The sequence below is a fragment of the Cuculus canorus genome, chromosome 30, assembly GCF_017976375.1.
Source record: "Cuculus canorus isolate bCucCan1 chromosome 30, bCucCan1.pri, whole genome shotgun sequence".
NCBI lineage: Eukaryota > Metazoa > Chordata > Aves > Cuculiformes > Cuculidae > Cuculus > Cuculus canorus.
In genome coordinates, this window is record NC_071430.1 from 339,681 (window position 1) to 354,223 (window position 14,543).

Sequence of the window (14,543 nt, forward strand, 5' to 3'; positions counted from 1 at the left end):
GGATCCATCCTAAGCCCCAGATCTATCCTTGGATACTTGGATCCAGCTTAAACCCTGGCTGCATCCCTGCACCCTTCGCTCCCATCCTAAACCTTGGATCCATCCTAAACCCCAGATGGATCCAACCTTGGATCCAGCTTAAGCCTTGGCTGCATCCCTGCACCCTTCAATCCCATCCTAAACCCTGAATCCTTGGATCCAGCTTAAACCTCGGCTCCCTCCCTGCACCCTTCGATCCCATCCTAAACCCCGCATCCATCCTCAGTCCCAGTCTGAACCTTGGATCCATCCTAAGCCCCAGATCTATCCTTGGATACTTGGATCCAGCTTAAACCTTGGCTGCATCCCTGCACCCTTCGATCCCATCCTAAAACCTGAATCCATCCTCGGATCTCTCCCTGCAGCCTCGGATCCAGCCTAAACCCCGGCTCCTTCCCTGCAGCCTTCAAGCTCAGCCCAAAACCTGGATCCATCCTTGGATACTTGGATCCAGCTTAAACCCTGGGTCCATCCCGGCAGCCTTTGATCCTATCCTAAACCTTGGATCCAGCCTAAACCCCAGATTCCCCCTTGGATACTTGGATCCAGCTTAAACCCTGGCTGCATCCCTGCAGCCTTCCATCCCATCCTAAACCCCGAATCCTTGGATCCAGCTTAAACCTTGGCTGCATCCCTGCACCCTTCGCTCCCATCCTAAACCTTGGATCCAGCTTAAACCTTGGCTGCATCCCTGCACCCTTCGATCCCATCCTAAACCCCGAATCCTTGGATCCAGCTTAAACCTTGGCTGCATCCCTGCACCCTTCGATCCCATCCTAAACCCTGAATCCTTGGATCCGGCTTAAACCTTGGCTGCATCCCTGCACCCTTCGATCCCATCCTAAACCCTGAATCCTTGGATCCGGCTTAAACCTCGGCTGCATCCCTGCACCCTTCCATCCCATCCTAAACCTTGGATCCAGCTTAAACCTCGAATGCATCCCTGCACCCTTCAATCCCAGCCTAAACCCCACATCCATCCTCAGTCCCAGCCTAAACCTTGGATCCATCCTAAGCCCCAGATCTATCCTTGGATGCTTGGATCCAGCTTAAACCCTGGCTGCATCCCTGCACCCTTCGATCCCATCCTAAACCCCGAATCCTTGGATCCAGCTTAAACCTCGGCTGCATCCCTGCACCCTTCAATCCCATCCTAAACCCTGAATCCTTGGATCCAGCTTAAACCTCGGCTGCATCCCTGCACCCTTCCATCCCATCCTAAACCCCGAATCCTTGGATCCAGCTTAAACCTTGGCTGCACCCTTCGATCCCAGCCTAAACCCCACATCCATCCTCAGATCCAGCTAAAGCCTTGGATCCATCCCGGCAGCCTTCAATCCCAGCCTAAACCTTGGATCCATCCTAAACCCCAGATCTATCCTTGGATACTTGGATCCAGCTTAAACCTCGGCTGCATCCCTGCACCCTTCGATCCCATCCTAAACCCCAAATCCTTGGATCCAGCTTAAACCTTGGCTGCATCCCTGCACCCTTCCATCCCATCCTAAACCCCACATCCATCCTCAGTCCCAGTCTGAACCTTGGATCCATCCTAAGCCCCAGATCTATCCTTGGATCCTTGGATCCAGCTTAAACCTCGGCTGCATCCCTGCACCCTTCGCTCCCATCCTAAACCCCGAATCCATCCTAAACCCCAGACGGATCCAACCTTGGATCCAGCCTAACTCCTGCACCCACGCCCTTATCCTCAGCCCCGGATCCCCCCCTTTTTTCCGGGCCGTCACCACTTCCCCTTTGCCGTCAGCTCCACCTCTTCCCCCTCGGGAGTTCCAACGGGCGCCGGATCGAACCCCTTCCATGGCCTCCGCTCTTTGCGGCAACTTCAGCGCCTTCCAGGAATCGCTGTGGCCGCTGCTGGCGGCTCAGTTCCCGCTGGCGTTGGTGGGCAACGGCTTCGCCGTCTATCGCTTCGCCGTCCGCGAGCGCTCGTGGCACAGCGGCATCGTCTACTCCTTCCATTTGGCCCTCAGCGGAATGTTCTACTCCGCTTCCCTCCCTTTCCTGGCGGCGTATTACTTCCCCCCTAAGGATTGGCGCTACGGTTCGGCCTTCTGCAAGCTGGAACGCTTCCTCTTCAACGTCAACCTCTACGGCGGCGCCTTCTTCGTCGCCTGCATCAGCCTCAACCGCTACCTCGCCGTCGTCCACCCGCTGCGCGTCCGCGGGCGGCTGCAGCCGCGCCACGCCAAAGCGCTGAGCGCCGCCGTTTGGGCCTTGGCCGCCGCGCTTTCGGCGCCCACTTTGGTTTTCGCAGAGCTGCGAGAAGCGGAAGGCGCCGTGGAGTGTTTGGGAAGCGCCGCGCCGCGGCGGTTGGCGGAGTTTTATCCCTACAGCCTGGTGCTCGCCGGGGTGGGCTGCGCGGTGCCCTTCCTGCTCAGCGCCGCGTGCTACGCCGCCATAATCCGCGTTGTATTCCGTAATCCTCACCTCAGCCGGACGGAAAAGCGGAAAGTGGGGATTTTAGTGGCGGTGGGAGTCGCTCTTTATGCCTTTTCTTATCTCCCTTATCACGTTTTCCGGAATCTGAACCTGTGGCGCCGCTTGCAGCGGACGGGAAGGGAAGATTGCGGCGTCTCCAGAGCCATCCACGCTGCGGCGCAGGTGGCGAAGATCCTGGTTAACCTCAACGTCTGCCTCCAGCCGCTGCTTTACGCCGCGCTGGCCGACAGCGTGCGGAGCTGCTGCGGCGCCGATGGCAAAGCCACCGAGGACGTGGAGCTGCGGGCGGCAACCTAAGAACCCCTCGGGGTAGCCCCAAACGCCCTTTGGGCACGCGTTTCCTTGCGGGAAAGGGTGGGATTAAAGGCGAAACGGCAAACACGGCCTCGTGTCGCGGGGTTTTTTTGAGGGGTGGTGGAGCCACGGCCGCGTCCGAGCTCCGATTTGGGGACGGGGAGGGCGTGGGGTGAAGGACGGCGCTTCTCTGCGCCCACGGAAGGATTAAATCCACACTTTGGTGCATACCGGATCGCGCGTCTTTATTTAGAAGCGCCGATCTCTCTCAGCGGGAGCCGGCACGGCACCGGGTTCAGTTGGTGGAGGGTCTGCGGAGAAGAAAGAAAGGAGTAAGGAAGGAGAAGACGGATAGGAGAGGGGAGAACGCGGCCGGGACAGAGCCTTTGCCACCTCCGACGCTCCGAACCACCTCCCGGCACTCACTTGGCCCATTCCACGTTGAGGATCAAGTGGTCGTAGCCAAATCCGGAGACGCCGGCGATGGCCCGGGCAGCATCCTCGCGGCGGTGGAAGCTGATGAAGGCAAAACCCTGGAGCGGGGGGAGACGAGAGGGTGAGAAAAAGCGTGGAGGCTCCTTCTCAGCCCCTCCCCGGACGGGAAAAATCCCACCTTGGATTGCCCGGTGGTCTTATCCTTGGCCAAGTAGATCCTGGAGATGGAGCCGAAGGGCCGGAAGAGCTCCTGGAGATCAGTCTCACGCGTGTCCTCGGACAGGTTGGTGACACGGATGGTGGCATTGTCGTCGGCTGGAAGGGATGAAGAAAATCAGGGTTGTTTCGGTGGGATGCGGAGCCGGAGAACGCCGACGGCGATACGCCGAGGCCTCACCCCGGCGGTTGGGCTGCATGGATTCGCCGCGGCGGCTGGCTCCGTCACGCAGGCTGGGCGGGACGTATTTGCCGGTCTTGCTTTGCTGCGCCTGCACCGGCTCCGGCTCTGAAGGCAGGAAAACATTGGGACAACGGTTTAGCGGCAGTTGGGAAGGGTTGGACTCGATGATCCAGGAGATCTTTGCCAACCCGGTGAGTCTATGATTCCAGGAAAAGCGGGCGGTGAAGCTGCGTTCGGGCAGATGGAAGCTACCCGGCTTCGCTCCCAAGCTCGGAAGGACGGGATTCCATACCTCCAGGCAGCTTCTCCTTCTCGCCCGTGGACAATCCCAACTGTTCCGCCAGCTCCTTCTGCATCGGCCCCAGCGTGTCCTTGTAGGGACAGCGGGTGGTCCAGTGGTCGCCCTTGCAGATGCGGCAGGAGACGATCTTCTGCCCCTTCAGCTTGTTCATAGGATCCTCCTCCTCTTGACAATTCAAATCCTGGGAAGACAAGGAGATTCCGAAATCCCACCACGCTCCGGTACGGCTTCACTAGAAGCTCCCCCCCGGCTCCCACCCACCTCCTTGCTGGTGATGAAGGTCATGAAGACATCGTCGCTCACGGTGGTGGTGGCCACGTTGGGTCCAGGGGCGTCGAATTCCGAGTTGCCAAATTTCTTCCAGTTCTAAGAGGGAAAAGAGGGATCTCTCAGGCTCGGCTCATCCCTAAGCGGCTGCCAAACAGCCGGCAGGAAGGGAAACGCTCCAAACCAGGAGATGGAGATGGAATAGGGAGAAGCAGAGGACTGGGAGATGGAGCAGCTCCTGCTGGAGCACACGTTTCCCTCCTTTCCTCACCTTCCGACGGGCCACGGCCTTGGAAGCCTTCCTGGTCTCGATGCGGAAGGTGCGGATGATCTGTAAAGGCGGAAAAAAACCTGATCCATGTGGGAACGGGGACAACAGACCCTTCCTTTTCTCCATCCACGGATCCAACCTGTCCTGATCCCTCTGCAGACCCTTCCCACCCTCCATCCATGGATCCAGCCTGTCCTGATCCCTCTGCAGACCCTTCCTTTCCTCCATCCATGGATCCAGCCTGTCCTGATCCCCCTGCAGACCCTTCCTGCCCTCCATCCATGGATCCAACCTCTTCTGATCCCTCTGCAGACCCTTCCCACCCTCCATCCATGGATCCACCCTGTCCTGACCCCTCTGCAGACCCTTCCCACCCTCCATCCATGGATCCACCCTGTCCTGACCCCTCTGCAGACCCTTCCTGCTCTCCATCCATGGATCCAGCCTGTCCTGATCCCTCTGCAGACCCTTCCTTTCCTCCAGCCCATGGATCCACCCTGTCCTGATCCCTCTGTAGATCCCTCCTGCTCTCCATCCACGGATCCACCCTGTCCTGATCCCTCTGTAGATCCCTCCTGCCCTCCATCCATGGATCCACCCTGTCCTGATCCCTCTGTAGATCCCTCCTGCTCTCCATCCACGGATCCACCCTGTCCTGACCCCTCTGTAGATCCCTCCTGCTCTCCATCCACGGATCCACCCTGTCCTGATCCCTCTGTAGATCCCTCCTCTCTCCAGCAGATCCCCCCTCCTGCCCAGTTTCACCTCCAAACTCCCTGAGGGAACCCTCGATGCTCTCCTCCGGATCACAGAGAAACTCTCTCACCTTCACCTTCCTCCCGTCCTCCTCCTCACGATACTCCGTGATGGTTTTGATGTTCCCGTTGATGAGCTCTTTGGGCGAGGGCAGAGGGCCTGCGGGCAGGAGGGGACAGTGGGACAACTGCTGGTGGCAGGGAGACAAGAAAACACCTCCCGGCTCTCACCTCCCTTCAGCAGCTCGGCCTCGGCGCTCAGGCTGCCGCCCAGCACCCCCGGCAGCGGGATGTCCTTCAGGAGTTCGCTGGTGATGCATTTATCTGCGGGAAAACAGAGAGTCCTGGAATGGGTTGGGTTGGAAAGAACATCAAAGTCCATTTAGTTCCAACCCCTCGCCAGGAGGACATCTCCCACGGGGTGAGGTTGCTCCAAGCCTCATCCAACTCGGCCTTCAACACCTCCAACACAGCTTTAGTCTTAATGTGAGGGTTTAAATGAGGTCCACGGTGTAGGAACGCGGCCGTCGGTTAAGCGGTCGCCCTTCGCTTTGCTGCTGAACCCTTATTTTGAGGGGAACGGACACAGAGTTTGGTCAAAGAGTTCATGGTTTGAGCAACACGGTGATGTGAAACAGTCATGAAAGTGAAACAGAACGGATTCATGGAATGAATTGGGGTGGAAAGGACCTCAAAGCCCATCCAGTTCCACCCCTGCCATGAGCAGGGACACCTTCCAATGGATCAGGTTGCTCCAAGCTCCATCCAACGTGGCCTTCAACACCTCCAGGGATGGAGCAGCCACCACTGCTCGGGGCAACCTGGGCCTCCCCACCCTCACAGGAGAACATTTCTCCCCAAGATCTCATCTCAATCTCATTATATATCCTCATACATCCTAATTTCCTCCTTATTTCTAATCTCAATCTGCCCCTCTCCAGTTTATACGCGTTCTCCGTCATCGTATCCTGGCTCGAAGCCCACATGGAGATCCATGACATGTGGTGTCCCTCAGGAACTGGGACTGATTAATATCTCCATCAATGATCTCAACAGTGAGATCGAGGGCGTCCTCAGCCCGTTTGGAGGTGACCCCAAGCCGAGGGGAGCAGTTCCACACCAGAAGGCCGGGATGTCACCCAGAGGGACCTCTGGATGGAGAAGTGGGGCTGGAGAACCTCAGGAGGTTCCTCAAGGCAACGGGCAAGGTCCTACACCAGGGTCGGGGCGGTTTCCATCCAGGATAGGGGATGATGGGATGGAGAGCAGCCCTGAGGAGAAGGACTTAGGGTGGGACGAGGAGAAGCTCGACGTGAGCCGGCAACGAGCCCAGAAACCGATCCTGTCCTGGGCCGCATCAAAAGCCGCGTGGGCAGCAGGGAGGGAGGGAAGGGATTCTGCCCCTCTGTTTTTCCCTTGTGAGACCTCATCCGGAGGATCGTATCCAGTTCTGGAATCCTCAGCATAAGAAGGAGATGGAGCGTTGGGAACGGGCCCAGAGGAGGCTACGAAGGTGATCGGAGAGCTGGAGAACCTCCCGTATGAGGGCAGGCTGAGAGAGTTGGGGTTGTTCAGCCTGGAGAAGGTTCCGAGAAGACCTTATAGCGCCCTTCCAGTACCTACAGGAAAGCGGGAGAGGGGCTGTTCCCAACGGCTCGTGGGGATGGGACGAGGGGGAACGGCGATAAACCGGAGAGGGGCAGGTTTAGACTGGGCGTTAAGAAGAATTTCACCATGAGAGCGGTGAGGCACGGGTTGCCCACGGAGGTTGTGGCTGCCTGGAGGTGTCCAAGGCCAGGTTGGATGGGGTTTGGAGCCCCCGATCCAGCGGGATGTCCGTGGCAAAGGGTGAAACTGGATGAGCTTTAAGGTCTTTTCCAACTCCAACCATATGATGATACTCCAATCCCCACAAGCCTTTGGGAACAGCTCCTGCCCAGCTTTCTTGGAGCCTCTTGGAAAGTCGCTTTAAGGTCTTCTCAGAACCTTCTCCGGACTAAACAATCCCAACTCTCTCAGCTTGTCCTGCTAGAACTGTTTTCCAGCCCTCGGATCATCCTTGGAGCTTTCCCTGGGCCCCTTCCAACAGCTCCATCCCCTTTTCCTGGTGAGGATTCCCGAGCTGGAGCCGCTCCTCCAGCTGAGATGTCGGCGAGGGGCAGGATCCGCTCCCTCCCTGCTGCCCACGCGGCTCTGGATGCAGCCCGGGACACGGCGGAGGGGGGGTTTCTGGTCTCACGTTGAGCTTCTCATCAACCACCACCCCAAGTTCTCCTCCGCAAGGATCACTCGGCTCGAGCCCCGCGCCACGGCCCAGCCTCTCCCTGCAGGCAGGAGCTGCCTCGCTCCCTCCCGGAGCGCAGGATTGGAGCCAAGAAGTCTTCCTCAACCCCTGGAACGGGCGGGAGGAGGGTGGAAAAAGAAAGCCTGAACCCCAAAAAAGACCAAGAAGGCTCCGCTCGCAAAGAATTGGCCTTACAGAACACCCCAAGAGTGTGTTTGGAGCCTCAGAGAGCGCACGGGAGCTGTTTGGGATGAGCAGCTGCGGCGTTCCACGAGGAAAATTCCTCCCGGAGTTAAAAAGAGGAGGAGAAGGAAGGGAGGAGTCACTCACCGTCCTCTCCACCCTCTTCTTCCACCTGGTCGGCCCAGCTGGGCTTGGAGCTGCCGAGAGAGAACAGCAGCCGACGGCCCCTCAGCGCCCTCACGCCTCTCCAGCCCCACCTCCCGCCCACAGGGCCCCCCAAATCCCCCCCTCAGCTCCCCCCAGTTCCCTTCTCTTCCCTTTCAATCCATGCTTCCCACCCCCAGGACCCCCAAATCCCCATCGCCCCCCCCCCCACAACCCCCCCAGTTCCCTCCTCAGTTCTCCCATTCTGCCCCCCAGGATGCCCAACTCCCCATAATCCCCCCACGATCTCCACAGCTCCCTCTCCAATCCCCCCATCCTGCCCCTCAGGACCCCCCAATCCCCACCGTCACCCCCCCCCCGGCCCTCAATCCCCATTATCCCCCTAAATCTACATTGTTACCCCCCTCGGGACCCCCCCAATCCCCACTGTCACCCCCCCCGGTCCTCAATCCCCACTATCCCCCCAAATTTCCATTGTTACCCCCCTCGGACACCCCCCAATCCCCACTGTCACTCCTCCCAGCCCCCCCAATGTCTATTATCCACCCCCAGATTCGCATTGTCACCCCCCCCGACACCCCCAATCCCCACTGTCGCCCCCCCCAGGACCCCCTAATCCCCATTATCCCCCCCCCAAAATCGCATTGTTACCCCCCCCACGTCCCCCAGTCCCCATTATCGACCCCCCAATACCCATTATCCCCCCCAAAATCGCATAGTCACCCCCCACAGATCCCCCAGTCCCCATTATCGACCCCCGCAGGACCCCTCAGTCCCCATTATCCCCCCCAAAAATCGCATTGTTACCCCCCCACATCCCCCAGTCCCCATTATCGACCCCCCAGGACCCCTCAGTCCCCATTATCGACTCCCCAATCCCCATTATCCCCCCAAAATCGCACTGTTACCCCCCCAGACCCCCCAATCCCCATTATCGACCCCCCAATCCCCATTATCGACTCCCCAATCCCCATTATCCCCCCAAAATCGCATTGTTACCCCTCCCACATCCCCCAGTCCCCATTATCGACCCCCCAGGACCCCCAGTCCCTATTATCGACCCCCCAATCCCCATTATCCCCCCCCAAAATAGCATTGTTACCCCCCCCGATCCCCCCAATCCCCATAACCGACCCCTCAGGACCCCCCAGTCCCCATTATCCCCCCCAAAATCGCATTGTTACCCCCCCCACATCCCCCAGTCCCCATTATCGACCCCCCAATCCCCATTATCCCCCCCAAAATTGCATTGTTACCCCCCCAGATCCCCTAGTCCCCATAATCGACCCCCCAGGACCCCCCAATCCCCATTATCCCCCCCAAAAATCGCATTGTTACCCCCCCAGATCCCCCAGTCCCCATAATCGACCCCCCAGGACCCCCCAATCCCCATTATCGACCCCCCAATCCCCATTATCCCCCCCCAAAATAGCATTGTTACCCCCCCCGATCCCCCCAATCCCCATAATCGACCCCCCAGGACCCCCCAGTCCCCATTATCCCCCCCAAAATTCGCACTGTCACGCCCCCAGGACCCCCCAATCCCCATCGTTGCCCCCCCCTCGGCCCCAATCCCCCCCAAATCCCCCCTACCCCCCCTCTCGCCCCCCAAATGCCCATTGTCGTCCCTCAGCCCCCCCCAAATCCCGCCGCCCCCCCCCTCACTCGAAATCGCCCGTCGGCATCGCGCAGCGCCTTCCCTCACGCCCGGCGACCGGAAGGAGGAGGCTCTACTTCCGGTGCGCGACCGGAAGGAGGCGCGGCGAACGATACTTCCGGGGATAAACCGGAAGTGAGGCCTCAATGGGGCCGCGAGGCGCGGATGTGTGTGCGGGGGGGGGAGTAAAGGGGATTAGGAGTGTGTAAAGGGGGTGTGAGGGTGTACAAAGGGAATGGGGGGGGGGAGGCTGCCGAGAGGCCTTCAAGGGGGGGTGCGAGGAGAATGGGAGTGTGCAAGGGGGTGTGTGAGAGGAATGGGAGTGTGCAAAGGGGTGTGTGAGGGGAATGGGAGTGTGCAAAGGGGGTGTGTGAGAGGAATGGGAGTGTGCAAGGGGAATGGGAGTGTGCAAGGGGTGTGTGAGAGGAATGGGAGTGTGCAAAGGGGCCGTGAGGGCGTGCAAGGGGAATGGTAGGGGTGTGAGGCTGCTGAGAGGCGTGCAGGGGGTGTGCAAGGGTGTGTGTGAGAGGAATGGGAGTGTGCAAGGAGGCCGTGAGGGCGTGCAAGGGGAATGGTAGGGGTGTGAGGCTGCTGAGAGGTGTGCAAAGGGGGGGTGCGAGGGGAATGGGAGTGTGCAAGGGGAATGGGAGTGTGCAAGAGGGTGTGTGAGAGGAATGGGAGTGTGCAAGGGGGCTGTGAGGGCGTGCAAGGGCAATGGGAGTGTGCAAGGGGGTGTGTGAGAGGAATGGGAGTGTGCAAGGGGTGTGTGAGAGGAATGGGAGTGTGCAAGGGGGTGTGCAAGGGGGCTGTGAGGGCGTGCAAGGAGAATGGGGGGGTGAGGCTGCTGAAAAGCGTGCAAGGGGTGTGCAAAGGGAATGGGGGTGTGCAAGGGGATGGGGGTGTGAGGATGCTGAGGGGTGTACGAGGGGAATGGGAGTGTGCAAGGGGAATGGGATGTAAGGCTGCTGAGAGGTGTGCAAGGGGGCTGCGAGGGGAATGGGGGTGTGCAAGGGGGGGTGGGAGTGTGCAACGCTGGCCAGAGGCATGCAAGGGGGTGTGCAAGGGGAATGGGAGCGTGCAAGAGATGTGTGAGGGGAATGGGAGTGCGCAAGGCTGGCCAGAGGCGTGCAAGGGGATAGGAGAGTGTGCAAAGGGAATGGGGGTGGGTGAGGCTGCAGAGAGGCGTGTAAGGGTGGCAAGAGGTGTGCAAGGGGGTTGTGAGGGTGTGCAAGTGGCATAGGAGTGTGCAAGGGGGGTGTGAGAACACACAGGGGGCTGAGGATGGCGAGAGGGGTGTCATGAGTGTGCAAGGGGGTGCGAGGCGGCTGGGCAAGAGGGTAAAAGGGGGTGAGTGTGCAAGGTGGAAGTGTGTAAAGGGGCGGAGGGGAATGTGTAAGGGGTGTCTGAGTATACAAAGGGGGGTGAGTGTGCAAGGGGGTGTCAGGAGGTGACTGGAGGGGGTACAAGGGGTGAGTGTGCAAGGGGGTGAGTATGCAGGAAGGGGTGTTGGGGTGACTGGAAGGAGGGGTGAGTGTGTAAGGGAGGTCTAAGGGGAGTGAGTGTGCAAGAGGGCGTGTAGGTAGGTGAGTGTGCAAGGGGGAAATCGGGGCGACTACAAGGGGGTGGGGGTGTGCAAAAGAGGGGAGTGTGCAAGGGGGCGGCTTTTGGGTTGACTCCAGGGGAGTGAGTGTGCAAGGCTGAGTGTGCGAGGGGGGCTTTGGGGTTGACTCCAAGGGGGGGAGTGTGTAAGGCTGAGTGTGCAAGGGGGGGGTCAGGGTGACCGTGTGAGTGTGCAAGGGGGGCTTTTGGGGTTGACTTCAAGGGGGTGAGTGTGTGGGGGGAGTTGACAATGGGGGGGGGGGCGAGTGTGCAAGGAGGGGGTTGACAACAAGGGGGGGGCGAGTGTGCAAGGCTGAGTGTGCAAGGGGGGGGCATTTCCCACTCCCACTTTCGCTCCACTTTAGGTTAAAATCGCTTTTAGTGTCAAATACAAAAATAACCCCTCTGCCCCCCCCCCCCCCCGTTTGGGTCATTTTGGGGGGGGGGGGGGGTTGTGACCCCCCAAAAAGGGACACAGGGGGGGGGTTGGGGTGGGGTCCCCCCCAAAATGACATTGTGGGGGGCTCTATGTGTGCCCCCCCCCCTCAAGTTATTCAGTGCGAGGGGGGGGGCAGCAATTTGGGGGGGGGGGGGGGGCGACAGTGTGTGACAGGCTCAGATTGGCACGGGGGGGGGGGCACAAAGTGGGGGGGCTCTGGGTTTTGGGGGGGCCCTGGGGGGTGGTTCCCCCCCCCGAAATCCCCCTGAGGGGCCCTCAATACATCACCGGGTGGGGAGGGGGTGAAAAATGGGGGGGGGGGGCAGGGGTTTGGGGGTCACCCAGGTCCATTGGGGGAGTCTGGGATGGGGGGGGGGGGTATCCAGCTTTTTTGGGGGGGCCCCAATCATGGGAGACCCATTTAGGGTGGGCTTCAATTTGGGGGGTCCCCCCCAATTTTGGGGGAGTTTTTGCCTGGTCCTGGGGGGGTCCCCAATCTGGGGGGGTCCCCAATTTTGGGTGGGAGTTCTCCAATCTGGGAGGGTCTCCAATCTTAGGAGGGGGCTTAATCTCATGGGAGGGGTCCCCCAATCTTAAAGGGGGGGTCCCCAATCTTAAAGGGGGCGTTCCCAATCTGGGAGAGGGGGTCCCAATTTTGGGGGGAGTGTATGCTTGGTCCTGGGGAGGGGCTGTCTCCAATTTGGGGGGGCAGACCTGCGGGGGTCCCCCCCAATCTAGGGGATCCCCAGTCTCATAGTGGGGTGTCTTGGGGGATCCCCAATCCTGGGAGGGATCCTGTGAGGAGGGGTTCCCCAGTCCCGGGAGGGTCCCCAATTTAGGGGTTCCCCAATCTCATGGCGGGGGGTGTCTTGGGGGTTCCCCAAGCCTGGGAGGGATCCGGGGGGGGGGTCCCCAATTTGGGGGGGAGTGTATGCCTGGTCCTGGGGGAGGGGACCCAATCTCAAGGGGGGGCTCCTGGGGGGTCCCCAATCTTGGGAGGGATCCTGTGAGGAGGGGGTCCCCAATCTTAAAGAGGGGTTCCCCAGTCCCGGGAGGGTCCCCAATTTAGGGGTTCCCCAATCTCATGGTGGGGGATGTCCTGGGGGGTCCCCAAGCCTGGGAGGGATCCGGGGGGGGGTCCCCAATTTGGGGGGGAGTGTATGCCTGGTCCTGGGGGGGGCTGTCTCAAATTTGGGGGGGGAGTCCTGGGGGGTCCCCAATCCTGGGAGGGATCCTGTGAGGAGGGGGTCCCCAATCTTAAAGAGGGGTTCCCCAGTCCTGGGGTGGGGGTCCCCAATCCCGGGAGGGTCCCCAATTTAGGGGTTCCCCAATCTCACGGCGGGGGGTGTCTCGGGGGGTCCCCAATCTTGGGAGGGATCCTGAGAGGAGGGGGTCCCCAATCTTAAAGAGGGGTTCCCCAGTCCCGGGAGGGTCCCCAATTTAGGGGTTCCCCAATCTCATGGCGGGGGGTGTGCTGGGGGTTCCCCAATCCTGGGAGGGATCCGGGGGGGGGTCCCCAATTTGGGGGGCAGTGTATGCCTGGTCCGGGGGGGGCTGTCTCAAATTTGGGGGGGGAGTCCTGGGGGGTCCCCAATCCTGGGAGGGATCCTGTGAGGAGGGGGTCCCCTATCTTAAAGAGGGGTTCCCCAGTCCCGGGAGGGTCCCCAATTTAGGGGTTCCCCAATCTCATGGTGGGGGATGTCCTGGGGGTTCCCCAATCCTGGGAGGGATCCGGGGGGGTCCCCAATTTGGGGGGCAGTGTATGCCTGGTCCTGGGGGAGGGGAGTCCTGGGGGGCCCCCAATCTCAAGGGGGGGCTCCTGGGGGGTCCCCAATCCTGGGAGGGATCCTGTGAGGAGGGGTTCCCCAGTCCCAGGAGGGTCCCCAATTTAGAGGTTCCCCAATCTCATGGTGGGGGTTGTCCCCCAAGCTTGGGAGGGATCCGGGGGGGGGGGGGTCCCCAATTTGGGGGGGAGTGTATGCCTGGTCCTGGGGGAGGGGAGTCCTGGGGGACCCCCAATCTCAAGGGGGGGCTCCTGGGGGTTCCCCAATCCTGGGAGGGATCCTGTGAGGAGGGGTTCCCCAGTCCTGGGGTGGATGTACCCAATCCCGGGAGGGTCCCCAATTTAGGGGTTCCTCAATCTCATGGCAGGGGGTTGTCCTGGGGGGTTCCCCAAGCCTGAAGGGGGGGGGGTCCCCCCAATTTGGGGGGGGGTCTCTAGCAGCGCCCCGCTTTGGCGTCGCCGATGGCGCCCCAGACGTCGAAGACGAACTCATCGGGGAAGGCGAAGTCTCCGAGCTGCGAATCGAGCGCCTGCGCCAGCGCGTCGGGGTCCCGCGCGTCCCGGCCCAGCTCCACCATGGTGGCGGCTGCGGGGAAAAGGGGGGGCCCAGCACCCATTGGGGGGGGGCACAGCACCCATTGGGGGGCACAGGACCCATTGGGGGGGCACAGCACCCATTGGGGGGCACAGGACCCATTAGGGGGGGCACAGGACCCCAAGGGAGGCGGCACAGGAGGGTCCCAATACCCAGGGAGGTCCCAGCACCCATTGGGGGGGGTATTAAGGGGGTCCCAGCACCCACTGGGGGGGGTACAGCACCCACTTGGGGGGGTCCCAGCACCCATTGGGGGTCCCAGGACACATTAGGGGGGCACAGGACCCCAAGGGAGGGGGCACAGGGGGGTCCCAATACCCAGGGAGGTCCCAGCACCCATTGCTGGGGGATTAAAGGGGTCCCAACACCCATTGCTGGGGGATTAAGGGGGGCCCAACACCCATTGGGGGGGTCCCGGGACCCATTGGGGGTCCCAGGACCCACTGGGGGGGCACAGGACCCCAAGGGAGGGGGCACAGGGGGGTCCCAATACCCAGGGAGGTCCCAGCACCCATTGCTGGGGGATTAAGGGGGGCCCAACACTCATTGCTGGGGGATTAAGGGGGGCCCAACACCCATTGGGGGGGGTCCCAGGACACATTGGGGGGGGTCCCAG

General features: G+C 60.8%; 2 protein-coding genes across 2 annotated transcripts; one reads left to right on the plus strand and one right to left on the minus strand.

The window, feature by feature from the left end:
• Window positions 1-1,301: 1,301 nt before the first annotated feature.
• Window positions 1,302-2,803, plus strand: P2RY11 (purinergic receptor P2Y11). The gene has a single exon (XM_054051771.1). The coding sequence runs from the start codon at window positions 1,858-1,860 to the stop codon at window positions 2,794-2,796; it is 939 nt and encodes a 312-aa protein (XP_053907746.1). The 5' UTR covers window positions 1,302-1,857; the 3' UTR covers window positions 2,797-2,803.
• Window positions 2,804-2,952: 149 nt separating this feature from the next.
• EIF3G (eukaryotic translation initiation factor 3 subunit G) lies at window positions 2,953-9,626 on the minus strand. Its single transcript, XM_054051769.1, has 11 exons — window positions 9,520-9,626; window positions 7,837-7,886; window positions 5,454-5,546; window positions 5,294-5,382; window positions 4,468-4,527; window positions 4,191-4,295; window positions 3,921-4,110; window positions 3,626-3,733; window positions 3,407-3,543; window positions 3,220-3,326; window positions 2,953-3,104 (listed from the first exon to the last, which is right to left on the minus strand). The coding sequence occupies exons 1-11, from the start codon at window positions 9,537-9,539 to the stop codon at window positions 3,089-3,091; spliced, it is 975 nt and encodes a 324-aa protein (XP_053907744.1). The 5' UTR covers window positions 9,540-9,626; the 3' UTR covers window positions 2,953-3,088.
• Window positions 9,627-14,543: the final 4,917 nt, after the last annotated feature.